Source organism: Chanodichthys erythropterus, chromosome 7 (assembly GCF_024489055.1).
Source record: "Chanodichthys erythropterus isolate Z2021 chromosome 7, ASM2448905v1, whole genome shotgun sequence".
Lineage (NCBI taxonomy): Eukaryota > Metazoa > Chordata > Actinopteri > Cypriniformes > Xenocyprididae > Chanodichthys > Chanodichthys erythropterus.
In genome coordinates this window covers 8,062,726-8,081,331 of record NC_090227.1, presented here as the reverse complement: position 1 = coordinate 8,081,331, position 18,606 = coordinate 8,062,726, and the positions used below count along the sequence as shown (strand labels likewise).

At 34.7% G+C, this 18,606-nt stretch overlaps 1 protein-coding gene across 5 annotated transcripts in view; it reads right to left on the bottom strand.

The window, feature by feature from the left end:
- The window catches only part of LOC137023097 (rho GTPase-activating protein 42), a 165,064-nt gene extending 148,787 nt beyond the window's left edge, over positions 1 to 16,277 (bottom strand). For all 5 annotated transcript variants that reach the window (XM_067389737.1, XM_067389738.1, XM_067389739.1 and 2 more), the window contains exon 1: positions 15,947 to 16,277. In XM_067389737.1, the coding sequence (XP_067245838.1) occupies positions 15,947 to 16,100 (154 nt within the window). In that variant the 5' untranslated portion in view covers positions 16,101 to 16,277. The remainder of the gene's footprint in view (positions 1 to 15,946) is intronic.
- Positions 16,278 to 18,606: the final 2,329 nt, after the last annotated feature.

The following is an 18,606-nucleotide window of genomic DNA, read 5'->3' as shown; positions in this document are numbered from 1 at the left end:
CCACAATCCAATCTTTGTTCCGATTAATTACCCTCTCAGCATCCCGAGTCTTACTGATACCAACTAGCACAAATACAGACACACACTTACAGTACTGTCAGTGAGGAAAGTTATCAGTGGGAGGAAAGGACAAGGCTACACAACATTGTTTACAGCGCATTTCCTGTGGCAAAGCCCCTGGAGCATTGCACTAACTCACATAAACACACACCACTCCCAGAAGAGTAGTGAAATCCAAACAGAGACCTTACTAATGCAGAGATAGAGGAAGAGAAATGCTTTCAAATTTAATGCACTGGCAGCTTGTGCTTTGCAAGAGTAGGGAAGCACAAATGTCACTTATTAATTCCACAATGTGGACTTGTTGTTTTGTATGCCTGCAATGTTGCTGCTAAAAGCTGCTTCTACATTTATAAATAACAAAAACAACTCAAAAATCAATTTTTATAATATTCATTGTAAATGACACACAATACAAGATTATAAATACCCGGAGAGAGCTATACATTAGCATTTATCCATTAGCATAATCTCAATGGCTGTCGCTGGGCTAACGCAGCAGCTCAGAAAGTAAGCAACATGTATTAAAAATGTATTTGAATTAACTGAATCTTTACCCATGACATGAGTGCTTAGTTCTGGCCTTAACTCTTTCCCCACCAGTGTTTTGTTTTTTATCATTTTCACAAAACTTTCATGGACCTATAATATTTTGTATTACATATCATATAAATCATATTAATATATCAAAATAAAGAACAAAGCCTCTGCTATATATATATATATATATATGTAGGGCGACAGTTCGACATTTGATTTATATGTGGTTTGATGATCCCGTTTTTTTTTTACGTGTATAAGCAATACTTCTGTCACTTGATTCTGTTTCTTCTTCGCCTGTGTTTTGATGCAGAGATTCTGAACTCTTTCAGAAGTTACGTAATAGCGCCTCCCACCATGTCACATTGAAAACACGGATTGCCAGAAAATCCCGTCAATGGCTGGAAAGAGTTAATATAAGTGCTTTGACAAACTAAAAAACTTTACAATTCTGGTTTAAAACATTGCTTAGACTTAATGGTATATATTTTTGTAATGTAGATTTAGGCTATCTGTGTCTTGATGTTTATCTTGTAGAATTTCTATTATTGTTCATTTAGGAGCCGTTTACACAACACCGTTTTCAACTAAAAATGGAAAACTTTTTATGCGTTTACACAACAGCGTTTTGGGGGCCTGAAAATGCAAATTTTTGAAAACTGCTTTAAAAAATGCAAGTTTTAGAAACAATATTGTCTCCATGTAAACTACAAAAATGCAAATTTGTGTAAACGCCGGCATCATGCGTATGTGTAATTGCTTATTATTTGTTCAGGCTCGTTGGTTTTCTTTACCAAGTGGCATTGCCAATACAGCATTTTTAAAGGATTAGTTCACTTCAGAATTAAAAATTCCTGATAATTTACTCACCCCCATGTCATTCACGATGTGTATGTCTTTCTTTCTTCAGAGCATTTGTGGTGTGGTTAAAAAGTATACACACCAATTTCTTTTTTTTTTTTTTTTTGAAAATGGCAGATCGTTTCACAAGATAAGATGCTTATACCTCGTCTGGGATCATGTAGAACCCTTTGAAGCTGCATTTAAACTGCAAACCTTCAACCCGTGGTAGCCATTGAAGTCCACTATATGGAGAAAAATCCTGGAATGTTTTCCTCAAAAATGTATTTCTTTTCGACTGAAGAAAGAAAGACATAAACATATTGGATCACATAGGGGTGAGGAAATTTAATTCTGAAGTAAACTAATCCTTCAATCGCTTTCGCGGATCCGTGTGAACAGGGATCATTACAACTACGTTGTCCTCTGTAGGTAAAAAAACGCAAAGGAAAGTCTTTTCAGTTTTTAGAACATAGTTGACAGGTAAATATACCCTAAATTTGCTGATACTTGTTGTAAGCCACTAATGCATATTTGAGTAGTTTTTCGATTTTATAAACCCTTCAGAGTGCCTTGGTCTAAATGTTCAAATTTATAAAAATTATTTTCTGTGGTAATCAACATTCTCACAGACTGTAAATAAAGTTAACCAACCTAGAACACTGCTTTAACACAGGGGTAGGCAATCATATCAATCATGCTGATCACATTCTTCATACTAGTCGGCTCATGTTGTTAAGAAAATATTTGCATATTGGAATGCTCAGGTAAGAAAACGTAAAATTAGGCTTCTGTCTGTGCCAACTTGACTTCTTTGCTCACTTTCATCACTTTCACTATTATTCTTGTGCACTGACTCATTCGCTAAACTGAACAGCCAATCAGAGTGATCTCTCTCACGGACAGCCCCGACGTACAATATTCACACATACTGTGCGGTTTAGCAGGGTCACATTGGAAATCTGTTATTCAAAGTCTAATCAGATTAACCTTGAAAATAAACAAACTTCTATGATTTTGAGAAGTTTAAATGGTGACATTTAAACATTTTTAAGTCAGATTGTACTAATTAAAGGATTAGTCAACTTTTAAATAAACTTTTCCTGATAATTTACTCACCTCCATGTCATCCAAGATGTCCATGTCTTTCTTTCTTCAGTCGAAAAGAAATTAAAGTTTTTGATGAAAACATTCCAGGATTATTCTCCTTATAGTAGACTTCAATGGGCACCAAACAGTTGAAGGTCAAAATTAGTTTCATCCTTTAATACAAAAAATTCTAACCTGTACAATTACGGGTTCGGGCTCAAGTGCACAATACTTCTTCCTAAATATTTAAGTCAGTGCTGAGGAGCGATTGTGTAGCAGCTGCACAAACATCATTATTTTAACATGGACAGAAATCCGACCCTGTCATCCTGCATATTCAAGGCTGAAGATCACTAATCACCTTCATAAGGCACAGGACTTTTTGATCAGGCAGCACCTCTAACCTATTAGGGTGGTAAGTAGTCTATTCAACTGAAGCTCCCCTTAATTACCTTGACAGACTCTGCTGCAAAATTAGATGGGACTAATCATGTTTGCAGAAGGGCCGTGGTTCATTTCGAACTTCCATTGCTGGGTGAGCAACTTTTAAGTAGAAATAGATTGGCTTTGTTAACAATGCCACTCAACTAAAATGTTGTGGTATGATGGTTAGCTCATAAAATGAACAATTTTGTTTAGATTCTTATATGCACTGATTAAACACTCACAATTAGATGAAGGTCATTTGTATATAGCATCACTTTTGATTTAATGTTGAAATTATGATGATAATAAAACTTTCTAAAAATGTTCTGTTAGTTAACTTAGAAGGTGTGATTTGTGTGGGAATATCTCCATTAACAGACATGCTTGAGCAAAAAAATATTATCTGTGGCCAATTACTCAGCGTGCAAAAATACCCAGCATCCCATGAGGGTGAATGTGATTTCAACAAGTACAACATGTTCCTGGATCAACATCTTTGTTGATCCTGGAACAACATTCCAATCAACCAATCAGATTTGAGGGACATGTTTACAGTGTATGTCAAGTTTAGGCTTACACCCAGGGTTAGGTGATTCTACATCAGTGTTATTTACCTATCATTTCCCTCTGATTTTAGGGATAACTTATGGGTAGAGATAGGACTACATTTTTGGGCAGGAATGTTGTTCCAGGATCAACAAAATATGTTGATCTAGGAATATGTCTTACTTGGCAAAATCACGGTGACGTCCCATGAGATTATCTAACAAGAATGTGATACTATTCCCAATGGGTGTTTTGGTACGGACGGTAGTCCCTACACAACATTTAAGAGTTTTCAGTGCCAATCCCTAAAAATAGCAATCACAATTATGACTAAATGTAACATAATGTAAATAGATTAATGTATGTTGTAATATAAGTATTATATGTTTGTTTCGGGTATTCAAATGGTACAAACACACACAAAACTAAACAGGAATAGTGTCTAGTATGCAACTTATGTCAAATCACGATCTCCTAAGTATCGATACTGTATGTATTTTATGTAAATGTCATTCTACTACAGGTACAATAATTACTTGCATTTGCATAGACACTAAACATACAAGAACGACGTATTGACAGCATTTGAAACATAAATCATTTATCAACAACTTTACAGATGTACAAATGTTTAGAGATGAAACAAATCCTTATTTCAACTCTGAATATTTAATTCATGAAATTAATTGGTTGATTCTATTGTATTTATGATCAATTAAATTATCTTTTCAAAATCACATTTATTAAAGGGATAGTTCACCCCAAAATTAAGTCATCATTTACTCAGCCAAGTTGTTCCAAACCTGTATAAATTTCTTTATTCTGATCAACTTTTGAAGAATATAGGTAACCAAAGATTTGATGAGCAGCACCCAGTTGTCAGGACCCATTGACTTCTATAGTAAAAGTACTATGGAAGTCAATGGGTCCTGTCAACTGTTTGGTTACCCATATTCTTCAAAATATCTGCTTTTGGTTTCAGCAGAAGAAATAAATTCATACAGGTTTGGAACAACTTGGGGGTGAGTAAATGATGACAAAATTTTCATTTTTGGGTGAACTATCCCTTTAAAACACAGTTTCATTTTATTTTGCTCTGTTTGACTTTGAAAGACTATACTTTAAATGTTAAAATGAATAAATGTCTGTAATCGTTTCAGATACTGTATGAATTTAAATAAAATATACATGCCTTCATGAAGTGAATACCTACATATAAACAATGAGACCAGGCTGTATGCCAATGAAGACATTTTTTAAGGGTCAGATCACGTAGATGGTAACAACTGCACATATTCACGTTGTAATTTTCTTGGTTTATTTTTATAAATTCCAAAACAAACAAAACTTTTGTAAGCCCCTACAAAGAAGGTGGAAATATGGTACAGTAGCTCAATGAATGTAGTATATTACATTAAGAAAAAGCCACAGAAAATTACCACCCCAGATTCTAACCGACAGACACTGTGTGCCGCCGTTAACCGCAGGATTATGTGACCTTTACAAAAACATGCACCCCACTGAAGCATTGAATGAAGTGAACAAAATTGCACTACCGCCCAGTGACACATCAATGTGAAAGACGCAGTATTATTCATTTGGGTTCATTTGACCGGAGAGAAGGATTTTAAAAGCATCTTTGGATGATAAAAACTAAAAAGAAATGCTAGTTTTATAAGTTCCCTGCTGGGTATAAAGCAAGGTTAAAGTCACAAAATGTACAGGACAGGGAAGGATCAAAGACCTATTGAAACAGAGCTTTTAGGACAATTAGTCCTCTGTACGATTTTGGAAATTGTATTTAGTTTTTTTTTTTTTTTTTTTTTTTGTATTAAACTGCATGGTAGTCTTGTCTGTGTGCCATGCAAAGTAAGCGAAAGTGTTTTATAAGTGTCAAAAATAATAAAAGTAACTCTGTAAGTAACAGTTAAATGGAAATTAAAAAAAAGCTTCTATGCTCTTTTGGTGCAACTGAATTAAAACTTTCAAGCTTCAAAAAGGATGTAAAAGTAGTTGAACTACTTAAACATCATATTAAAGGGATAGTTCACCCAAAAATGAAAATTATCCCATGATTTACTCACCTTCAAGCCATCCTAGGTGTATATGACTATCTTCTTTCAGACAAACACAATCCGAGATATATTTAAAAATATCCTTAGTCCTCCAAAGTTTATAATGGTTGTGAATGGTAGGCCAAATTCTGAACACAGAAAAAATGCATCCATCCATAAAAAAAATAAATAAATAAATAAATAAAAAAGAATCCATACAACTTAGGAGATATAATAAAGGCCTTTTGAAGCGAAGCTAGTTGTTTGAATATATAAAGTTTTAAATATGGATATTTTTCTTACAAAAATGCATCCCTTCGCTTCAAAAGGCCTTTGTTAACCCTCAGGAGGTGTATGGATTCATTTTATTATGGATGGGTGCATTTTTTCTGTCTTCAGATTTTGGCCTACCATTCACAACCATTATAAACCTTGGAGGACTAACGATATTTTTAAATATATCTTGGATTGTGTTTGTCTGAAAGAAGATAGTCATATACACCTAGAATGGCTTGAGGGTGAGTAAATCATGGGATAATTTTCAATTTTGGGTGAACTATCCCTTTAACTCATCTATTTTATGGTTAACTGTTTGCTAGCAATTAGGCATGTGACGGTATCAAATTTTCATGTTGCGATAATTGCTGAAGCTTTTATTATGGTATACGGTATTATCACGATATTTAATTAAGTTGCAAAAAAATGTTTGTCATACTATAACAGGTTTGATAACTTTTTTCTTGTAACAAAAAACTCTGAACATATAAATACAATAAAACAATGCACAAAAAAAAATGTAAAAGTAAACAAATGTTTCAAACAGATTGAAGTTCAAGAGAATTAAAAAGGTATCACTATACAATAAGTTCTCATTAGTTAACGTAAGTAACTTTATTGTAACTTTATTTACTTTATTGGAAAGTGTGCCTGATCAATAAAGAATCAGAATATATTAAAACAATATATATATAGGGCATGTTGTAGTCCAGATTAAAATATACAAATATTTAAGTTTAAAAATAAATAGCCTTAAGTCTTTAAGTATTTGGTGCTATGATGAACATGATACTGAATACAAAAATCTTAATGGCTGTTTAAGACATTTAAATACTGCAGTAGCTGTAGCACAGCTGCTTTGTTTATGGGGGTTACTGGGGTAACCGCTGCATTTCTGCTGTTCCATCAGCTCCCTCTGCAGTCAGAAAGTGAAAGAGCATTTTCATTCAGCGCATCTCCTTAACACGTTCCGGCATGCTGCTCATGCACATTGGGTTTGTTTACATCAGTGCACGTGCCTCTTTTTGACGCAGCATACAGCAGTGTTGTGGATTTTAAACGGTTCATGGGTAAAGTATTCTAAAAAATGCATTCTAAAAATCTGAATAATTAGTAATAAAAAAGAATTCACGGTATTTTGAAGCGCCCACGATAACAATATCGCACATATTCATATTATCGTGATATATCGTATTACCATATACCAGCACATGTCCACTAGCAATAGCACTCTTGCATATGGTAATGTATTTAGCAAAAATACTATCACACTTGTATATACACAGTTCAGCAACATCCAGCATATATAACTTCAAAGTTTTACAGCCCATCCTCGAATTAACCACAGGCTCTACTCTGCACAATTGTAATTTTGTTGCAAAATTACAACATAATAGAACCCCAAATAAATCCAAACATAACAGAATATTAAACACATCTCTCCATATATTAATATTTATGCAAAAACACACATGTACAAAAACAGTTAATTTAAACAATTATTCTCCTTACTCAGCTTGATGCAAAGCATGCTGGGGCCTAGAAATATGTTGCAACTCATTCAGTTTAAGTTCTGCTTAATATAATAATTTATTGAGTTCATGTAGCTTTTTTTCTATTAAATACAATTAACTCATTTCATTTATTTAATGCCACTGTTGGGTCTTAAAGTGTGCCTTGTGTACCTCTGAAGTCAATTGATAGCTTTTATGAACTTTATGAACAGACTGAAATTCAACACATTATTCTCTAAAAATGTTGATATCAATCTTAGCTGTCTTTGACACAATATTGAGAGTATGTGAGATAATTAGTCATATAGGACATTTTATGACACTTCTATGGTGCTTTTGTGTATTTTTTTGAAACCTCCAGTTTTAATTAGATAACACTTTACAATAAGGTTTCATTAGTTAATTTTAGTTCATGTTCCCTAAAGTAGTTAACAATACTACTACAGCATTTATTAATCTTAGTTAATGGGAATTTCAACACTTACTAATACATTATTCAAATTTCAAATGTTTTATTTGTTAGCATTAATTAATGCACTGTGAACTAACATGAACAAACAATGAACAACAGTATTTTTACTAACTAACATTAACGGAGATTAATAAATACTGTAAAAAATGTAATGCTCATTGTAAGCTCATGTTAGTTAATACATAAAAATTGAGACCTTATTATAAAGTGTTACCCTTAATTAATTAATATAATAATAATAATAATACAAAAACAGAAATAAATACCAGCACAATATTCAGAACTGGAAAAATAACAAAGTCAGACAACTTTTGAATGACATGGGTGAGTAAATTATGAAAGAATGTTAATTTTGGGGTTATTTATTTCTTTAACAACATTAAACAGTTCTCTATTGTCTGCACTAAAAACAAGTTATCTTTTGTTTCTACATCTGAAGGTCAGCAGTGCCACATAATATTATCATTAGGTAAAAACCTCTATTACAAAAAAAGAAGCAGCAGCATTTGCACAGCCTTGGAATAGAAATCAGATAATCCAGGAACCTTGAGGGGGGCAGGGGGCATATTGTATTTACCCACAATCCTCTAGAATCACAATTCTAGCATTCCACACACAGTACATCTACATTCATGCATTTGGCCGACAAACACTAGAGACAAAGATTTCTGCCTTGATTTCTTTTCTCAGGAAAAGCATCCATCAGTGGCAATGGCTATGTTCAGACTGCAGACAAATGTGGCCCAAATCCAAATTTTTTGCTCATATGTGACTCAGATCCGTTTTTTCTCATGACATTGTGAACAGCACAAACCACATGGAATCTGATCTTTTCAATTCTGATTTGGGCCACTTCCATATGTGGTCCTAAATACAGGTCAGATGTTTTGCAATGTGACCTCAGTCTCAACAGTCAAATCAGAATTCAAATGACTTTTACATCACTCTAGATCCACATTCATCATAATTCTGTGCTCATGGGAGTCAGAATTGACATACCCAATGTTATCAAGACAATTGTGAAAAGTAGACAGTGGAAGGTCAGTGATATGTCATAACTCATAAGTATTACAGTGATAGCTCTACAAGCAAAACATGATGGCTCGTATCATTTAAAAAACTTTTTTTCACATACTTGTCTATGTTTTTTATATTGCCTGCGTATAAATTCGCTGGCTTCTGTGGCAGATCACACAATAAATAAATGCGTAATCGCTTACTTAAATGTCCTCTGTGTTTACTTCCGCATAGTGAGCTGCGTGACATCTTTTTATCATTTGCGCATGTGGGTCAGTCCAGGACCATGATCTGTTCACACTGGAATCTGATATTGGCCACATTTAAAACAACAATGTGAACAGCTACAAAAAAATCGGATCTGGGCAGTAAATCGGAATTGAGCACTAAGGCGTAATGTGTGAACATAGCCTATGTTTCCATTCACCTATTTTTTATACTTTGGGATATTGCATAAAAAAATGCTGCATGGAAGTGCCAAGATGTGCATACCCCTAAGAATGCACATGAAAAAATTGTGTGCTCAGTTTTTTTTTTTTTTTCCAAAAGAAGACATGCAACTACAGTGGAATCGCATTTACTGAATAAATTCCTCATGTGACTTTACTTTACTATAGTCTTTACTGGTAAATTACAGGTAAATTACCATCAAGAGATCATGTCTGAACAGGACTTTTTCAAAAGTACCGGTGGTTCTGGCAATTTATCAGTATGAGAAGTTGTAGAACATCTTTTTCGAAGTAAGTTTCAAAACCAAATTTAGTATGTAGGGTACAACAGGGCTAAAGGGCACCCAGGGGTAAGAGGCGCCTTTGATTTTATTTTCTTCTTAACTGCTAGATGGCACAAAAACTTGCCGCAGCACTTTCCAAAACATCCGCTTTTCAAGATGCATGCAGAAATTTGGCTGATCCTTGACGCGATCAAGGGCAGCAGCGCAAAGTTGATTCTGTGCTAATTTGATCTATTATTTTATGTTTCTTTTATATATATATATATATATATATATTATATATATATATATATATATATATATATATATATATTGTAGATTTGACAAGCAAATGACAATCACTAAATTTATTGAATATATTTCGAGACAAAGGTCTTCTTAATGATTTTCAGTTTTGTTAAAGGTGCCATCGAATGGAAAATTGAATTTACCTTGGCATAGTTGAATAACAAGAGTTCAGTACATGGAAATGACATACAGTGAGTCTCAAACTCCATTGTTTCCTCCTTCTTATATAAATCTCATTTGTTAAAAAGACCTCCGAAAAACAGGCGAATCTCAACGTAACACAGACTGTTACGTAACAGTAGGGATCATTAATATGTATGACCCCAATATTTGCATATGCCAGCCCATGTTCAAGGCATTACACAAGGGCAACCAGTATTAATGTCTGGAGCTGCACAGCTGAATCATCAGACTAGGTAAGCAAGCAAGGAAAACAGCGAAAAATGGCAGTTGGAGCAATAATAAGTGACATGATCCATGATATCATGATATTTTTTGTGATATTTGTAAATTGTCTTTCTAAATGTTTCGTTAGCATGATGCTAATGTACTGTTAAATGTGGTTAAAGTTACCATCGTTTCTTACTGTATTCACAGAGACAAGAGCAGTCGCTATTTTCATTTTTAAACACTTATAATTCATAAACACAACTTCATTCTTTATAAATCTCTCCAACAGTGTGTAATGTTAGCATTAGCCTGTTAGCCACAGAGCACAGCCTCAAACTCATTCAGAATCAAATGTAAACATCTAAATAAATACTATACTCACATGATCTGATGTATGCATGAAGCTTGCATGATGAACACTTTGTAAAGATACATTTTGAGGGTTATATTAGCTGTGTGAACTTTGTTTATGCTGTTTAAGGCACGCACGAGCTCTGGGGGCGGGGAGCGTGAGGAATTAAAGGGGCCGCAGCCTGAATCGGTGCATTTCTAATTATGCCCCAAAATAGGCAGTTAAAAAATGTATTTAAAAAAATCTATGGGGTATTTTGAGCTGAAACTTCACAGACACATTCAAGGGACACCTTAGACTTAAATTACATCTTGTAAAAAAACGTTCGATGGCACCTTTAAAGGTAATTAAAGCAACGGTTTTTCAGTAATGGAAGAATATGTAAAAGTATAGTATTTGGGAGGAAAATCACCCCTGCTGTTGGACCTAAAGGCACAATAATTAACATGATAATAAACAGCTGGCTGACTTCTCCATTTGTTGACATGACATGGTTAGATTCAGATGGTAAATATTAGGGGTGTGACAAGATCTCGTGGCACGAGATCTCGCGAGACTAAACTGTGACGAGATTTCTCGTCGAGGCGAAAAGTAGTCTCGTGATGTTGCCATGACAGAGTGTTAGGATGATTAGGAAAGAATATGCCACCGCTACGTTTACATTAACTGTCGTTTTGCTTTGTATTTAAGTAAAAAACAACAACATTTAATTCAGTTTGATAACTGCCGCTCCATATTTACAGAGTACGCGCGACCGTTGAAAGTGAAAGTAAACGCGCGCGCATTCAAACGTGATTTCAATACCCCGCATTTTGAAAGCGGCTCCCTGATGAATACAGATATCTCTCAATTTGAAAGCTATTTTAGGCTGGGCAGTGTAGTTGTAACCATCTCTCAGCTCTGTATCAAAGAAAAATTTGGACTTATTTGATCTTTGAATATTGAGAGAGTGTGATTATGGTTGCACTTATTGTAAAGTGTTACCATAAAAATGAATAACAGTTTTCTCTTCTTATTATTTACTAGTACAAACAATAAGGTTTCATTTGTTAACATTAGTTAATGCACTGTGAACTATCATGAACTAACAATGAATGACTATTTTTATCAACTAACAAAGATGAATAAATTCTGTAGCAAATATATTGCTCATTGTTAGTTGATGTTGGTTAATACATTAATGTTAATAAATGAGACCTTATTGTAAAGTGTTACCATTTTTATTTATACTGTTTTTATTTCTATGGTCAGTTTGTGGAGAGGAGTTCAGTTAGGAGGTCAAAAGTTGTAGAAGCTCATAAATCATGTACAGTAAGGTCTGAAGAGACTGAAATCATACAGGAGGAAAGTCAGTCAGTTGAGTTAGTGGCAAAACCTTTTACATTACTTGAGTATTGTTGTCTTTTACTGCATATGATAATTCAGTCTCAGAAAGTAGAACTGAAATGACATTCATTACAAAATTATTAGTTAAAACATTTCAAATACACCGGCAGAATATTTTTTCTAGTCATGTATTTCGCCATCTTGTCTCGTTTCGTGAACTCAATCTCGAGTCTCGTCTCGTGAGATACTGGTCTCGTCACACCCCTAGTAAATATCATATATTAAGTTCGGTTTCCAACTTAGAGTAGGGCTGTGACAATAAATCAATGCACCGATTCGTGGATCGATTCTGAGATTTAACGAATGCATCGCAATTCTCTCTCGAATCGAGTCTGAGCTTAGTTTTTAACAACAGATGGCACTCTAGGCTAGTTTTTAACTGCACACTCAAATGCTCACGAAGAAGAGCACTCATGCGTCTAAGAATGTACTTGCACCTCAGAAAGCTTTTATTTGCTTTAAATTGGAAGGAAGCAGAGTATAGCTGTTTCTAAAGCATGCAGTGTCATCTTCTGTTAAAATCTAAGCTCAGAATCGATTTAAGAGAGAATCGAGGTGCATTCGGAAAATCTCAGAATCAATCCTTCTCGATGCATCGATTTATTGTCCCAGCCCTACCTTAGAGATAATCATTTATAATTAAATCATCAAATTTAAAAAATATTATATTTATCATATCATGTGATAAAATAGCATGTGTGGGGTAAAAGACCCCCTTGCCACCTCATACATTTATAAGATTCTTAAACAAAAGAAAAAAACACAAAATCTGTTGCTCCATAAATTTTCAATACAAACATATATATCTGCAATCATAAACTATGACAGTATTGCTGTGTGAAAGAGGCATATGTCTCAACAGAGGATGTGACTGGATAAACTGGACTAAGCTGGCCAATTTCATTGCACAGCATCTCAAAAATTGGTTTAGTCATTCTGAAATGCCCAAGCCAAAGTATGTCATCAAAATAGTTGGGTTTATTTAACTCCCAGATCTGTCTCACACAACTGCATTCCCAAGCAACAGGCTTCTGCCTCTGAAAGCAAGATAAAATAACATGTCAGTGTTTATTGCATTTTGTCTGTGAACTCTATAGGTGCAATTAATTTATGATGTATAGGAAAAAAGTGGCTTCACCAATTGCTGCAACTTTTGCAAATAGTTTATGCAATATTCCAGTTTTGCAAGTTAAATTCACAACTTTGGATGGAAATATAAAGCTAACAAACCAAAGGCCTCTAGTGACACACACTGGGAATCACAACAGTCTCTATGTATCTGTGACCTCGATCAGTAAACTATTTGTCATTTAGAACTTTTGATAAACCCGGAAAAGATACTATCACACAAACATGAACTGAAATAGAAATGTTGACATTTCAAAATTGATCTTCTCCTTTTCTGTCTCTCTACCCCGAATAGCAAAAAAAAATATATAGTTAATTTTATAGTTATGTCACACAATAATTAATAAACTAGGCCTATCTAAATGTACATTAATTTATGATCAGACAAGCATATTCATAATGAAATAATGCTTGTTAATAGGGGTGTGATGAGACGGGTATCTCACAAGACGAGACTCGAGATTGAGTTCACGAGACGAGACGAAATGGCGAAATACATGACTAGAAAAAATATTCTGTAGGTGTATTTGAAATGTTTTAACTAATCATCTTATAATGAATGTCATTTCAGTTCTACTTTCTGAGTATGAATTATCATATGCAGTAAAAGACAACAATACTCAAGTACTGTAAAAGTTTTTGCCACTAACTCAACTGACTGGCTTCTGTGCTGTATGATTTCAGTCAAAGTCCCTTTAAGACAAGTCATTTCACTCGGCGGACATCTTTGAAACGCCTCTCGGGCATCCTGGGCATCTATGCCCTATCTCTTTGAATGGGGAAACATCAAGTTCTCCAAAACTGTTCGCCAACCTTATGATTACATTTCATATTTGAAATCACCAATGAAATCTGACAACAGCTGTCTTATAAATGTTTTATCCAAACGCTCGAATCATGACAAAAAAAACATATTTTTTAGGCTGGATCAAGCTAATGTGCATGCGCAGACCTAAATGTGCGTTTCTTCTGCCGTGTTTCAGAGGCGCGCGTCTGACTGTTTCTATAGAAACCAGTGCTTCTAACAGCTGCTGCAGTGACGCGATGATTTTACCAGTCGGCGATTGGCTCTTATTTAGAAGGCGGGACTTATTCCGCCATATTGCGCGTTACACTTTCTCCCATTCAAAACAATATGAGTGACACGTCTTGTGTTATTCTATAGTCTTTGTTTCAGTCTCTTTAGACCTTACTGTACATGATTTATGAGCTTCTACAACTTTAGACCTCCTAACTGAACTCCTTTCCACAAACTGATCACAGAAATAAAAACAGTATAAATAAAAATGGTAACACTTTACAATAAGGTCTCATTTATTAACATTAATGTATTAACCAACATCAACTAACAACGAGCAACATATTTGCTACAGTATTTATTAATCTTTGTTTATGTTAGTTAATAAAAATATTCATTGTTAGTTCATGATAGTTCACAGTGCATTAACTAATGTTAACAAATGAAACCTTATTGTTTGTGCTTAATAAGATTAAGAGAAAACTGCTATTCATTTTTATGGTAACACTAAGTGCAACCAAAATCGCCCTCTCTCAATATTCAAAGTGCAAGACCAAATTTTTCTTTGATACAGAGCTAAGAGATGGTTACAACTACACTGCCCAGTCTAAAATAGCTTTCATATTAAGAGATATTTGCATTCATAAGGGAGCCGCTTTCATAATGCGGGGTGTTGAGATCGCGTTTACTTTCACTTTCGTGATCGCGCGTACTCTTTGAATATGGAGCGGCGGCGACCGTTATCCAACTGAATTAAATGCTTTTTTATTTAAATACAAAGCAAAACGACAGTGGAGGCGTAATGTAAACGTAGCGGTGGCATATTCTTTCCTAATCATCCTAACCACGCTGTCATGGCAACATCATGAGACTACTTTTCGCCTCGACGAGAAATTTCATCACATTTTAGTCTCGCGAGATCTCATGTCACGAGATCTCGTCACAACCCTACTTGTTAATGGTCACTAAAAAGGCTTGAAAGTACTTAAAACTCTTAAATTGTCAACAAGGTAGTGAAAGGACTTGTGATATTTCTCATTATATGAACTAACTATCAGATGTGCGGTTTCATTTTTATATTAAGTTCAAGGTAATAAACTTTCATGAAATCTTAGGGTTAAATGTTTAACAACATGTCCAACTGGGTAACACTTTTGTATGTAACAATTCTGCCATTTAGCTTAAAAGTAATTATTTTTGATTATGGTAATTAATTTCCTTAAAATTTGTTTAATCAGTTATCTTTGGCAGCTAATGTTAGTTGTGTCGAACATAGTTTGAGAAATGCTGTCAGCACACTACAATTAGTGTGTCAAATGCAATATTATTTACTTGTGTCCCTGTCAGGCTGATGTATGTGAGGTATGTCACTCCAAATTATATTACTTTGAGTGTCATAGGTTTTTTTTTTTTTTTGCTGTTGTTGGTAAATATTATGTTTTGGTCATTAAAGAATTAAAATATCTGTGAATTGAATTCTTGGATCCTACAGAGAAAGATCAGTGAGGTGAGGCTGAAATTAATCATGTTGTTTGATGTGTTTAAACCAGCTACGTTTCATGCTGTGTGTTAATTGTTAGCTGTGGTAATTTTGTCACTTTTTTTACAAACTCAAAAAGTGTTTTTATTCATCACGTTGGCTACGTGTCAAAACTTAGTGAGACGCCTACCTAGACAGCACAAGCGCGCTTTAGTACACACCTATAGTGACCACATGCTGTCTAGGTAGACAGCATAGGCTACTAGGTATTGAGTTACAGCCAAAATGAACGGTTAGAGAGATGCGGGTGTATTGAATTGAAATGTTATGTACTCACTCTTGAGCGCGCAGATCAGCTGGTGTCCATCTTTAATCAGCTCTTTGATGAACTTGTTGGTAAGATCCAGCTCGATTTCGTGACATTTTAGTCTCTCTCTAAAGTCCGGACTGTCTACAAAAGAGTCACTGAACTCTAAAGTCGGCAACCCCATAATCAGACCTGAAATAAAGCCTCACAAGCAACTCAGTATTTCCTCAGACACACTGGCGGATCAGTGTCAACATCATTATCATCATCATCATCATCATCATCCCTACTCAAACGCGGGAAGAGTCGCTCTCTTGCAGAGATTCATGCGAAAGTTTCTCTTCACTTCCGCGCTCTGAACTTTCATCAAGCCAAACTTCTGGAGTCAGCCTGAGATTATGAGACTCCTGCTGGTTACATTAGATAACACCCATAGACGTGCGATTTGTAATGGCTTTCAGCACAATTTCATTAAACGTAATTAAAAAAGAAAAATCTATTTTTTTGTTAATGTGACATTTATTTCGCCTATTCATTCATCCATTCATTCTTTGTAAACTGTTAAAATAATTAAATAACTGTTGACAAACAAAGCAGAATCCCCAAAAAAGAAATCTGAAACGTAAATTTATTCTATAACTCATATAAAGGCATAAAATAAATTATTTCACTCAATTGGCCTATATAGCTATTAATGAATGGTGATGTTTGAAATTAAATTATTGCATAATTACCCCATGAATTTAAAAAAGTAGTACATTAAAAAAAACAAAAAACAATAATAGTAACAACATGCCACTCCTTTCCTTATTCTGGAAAAATAAAAATGTCCAGATCACTTTTTTTTTTTTTTTTAAAGGACTGTTTTCGACTAAAAACTGAAAATTTTAATGTGTTTCGGCCATTCATTTACACGGCAATGGCATTTTGGGGAGCCTGAAAACGCAAGCTTTTGAAATGGGTTTCAAAGTGCAAGTTTTTGAAAATGATAAGGTTGTCATCTTCGTGTAAACTACAAAAATGGTGATGTTATGCATATGCGTATTACGTGTTCAGTCTATATATGTGCGTAGTGTTTCTTTACAAAGTGACATCGCCACCTACTGGTCTGGCATGCATAATACAGCGTTTTTAAAGGGTTAGTTCAAGCAAAAATGAAATTTCTGTATTTAATTACTCACCCTCATGTCGTTCCACACCCGCAAGACCTTTGTTCATCTTCGGACCACAAATTAAGATATTTTGATTAAATCCGAGAGGGTTTTTTTTTTTTTTTTTTATCCTTCATTGAAAGCAATGAATTGATCACAATAAATGTCCAGAAAAGTAGTAAAAACATCATTAAAATAGTCAACATGAATACAGTGATTCAACCTTAATGTTATGAAGCAACCAGAATACGTTTGTGCGCAAAACAAAACAAAAATAACAACTTTATTCAACAATTTTTCCTCTACCCTATCAGTCTGTTAAGCATTTGGCGCAGTGCTGTGTTTCCGTGTCTGAACGACAGCTCATTATTTTCCAGCTCCTGTGTCAGAATCACACGGACGTCTCGTGCTGCTCACGCGAAGAGGCATCGGCCAATACTGAGCTGCCACTCCCTAGCAACCAAACAGAGTACCCTAGCAACCGTTCAGCAAGATCTATATCTCTGCATCAGAACATCGTAGAGACATGTGGGTTGGCTCTTTTGACTTATGTTAGCAAACTTGACTTCCAACATGCTACACATGCTATCAGTGAATAGCTAAATGCAAATAGCAATTAGCTAAATGCTAAATCAGGCTAAAAAACATGCTAAGAACTTTATAAAAACTCCATCTTTGACAACTACCAAACACATAGCAACACCCTAATAACCACCGAGGTTACTATAGCAACTGTCTAGCAACCACCCAGAACACCCTAGCAACCGCCTAGCAACACCTGAGCAACCACCCCTAGTACCTTAGCAACTGCCTAGCAACACCCTAGCAACCCCCAGGTTACCTATAGAACCTGGAAGCTTCTACAAATCTAGCGTAGCAGAGCAGAGACGGGGAGAGACGAATTTGTTGAATAAAGTCGTTATTTTTGTTTTGTTTTTGTGCACAAATAAGTATTCTCGTTGCTTCATAACATTAAGGTTGAACCACTGTAGTCACGTTGAATATTTTAATGATGTTTTTACTACTTTTCTGGACATTGAAAATGGTCATTTCATTGCTTTTTAATGAATGATAAATCCATTAAATCCATCAAAATATCTTAATTTGTTTTCCAAAGATGAACGAAGGTCTTACAGGTGACATGAGAATGAGTAATTAATGACAGAAATTTTATTTTTGGGTGAACTAACCTTTAATAGTTTTCACAGATTGTCGTCTCTGCAGAAAAACATCTCCGTTTTTAGTTTCTAATGACAAAATTAAAGTCACTATGAAAACAAAATGGTCAATTCTTGTTTTAAACTTTAAGAAGGGATTAAAAACAACCCTGACTAAACCCAACGCATGTAAAAACAAATGAACAGAGCAGATTTACTCTTTGATTATTTCACACAGCTGAGATGTATTGGATTAAATAAATATAACTCCTCTGTATAGAAAATTGACATATGAGAATCCAATATTTCTCCAAATGTGCATGCTTTTAAACTAAAAGCCGATATTCAGACTCTTTGCATCACAGACATACATTATATTTTA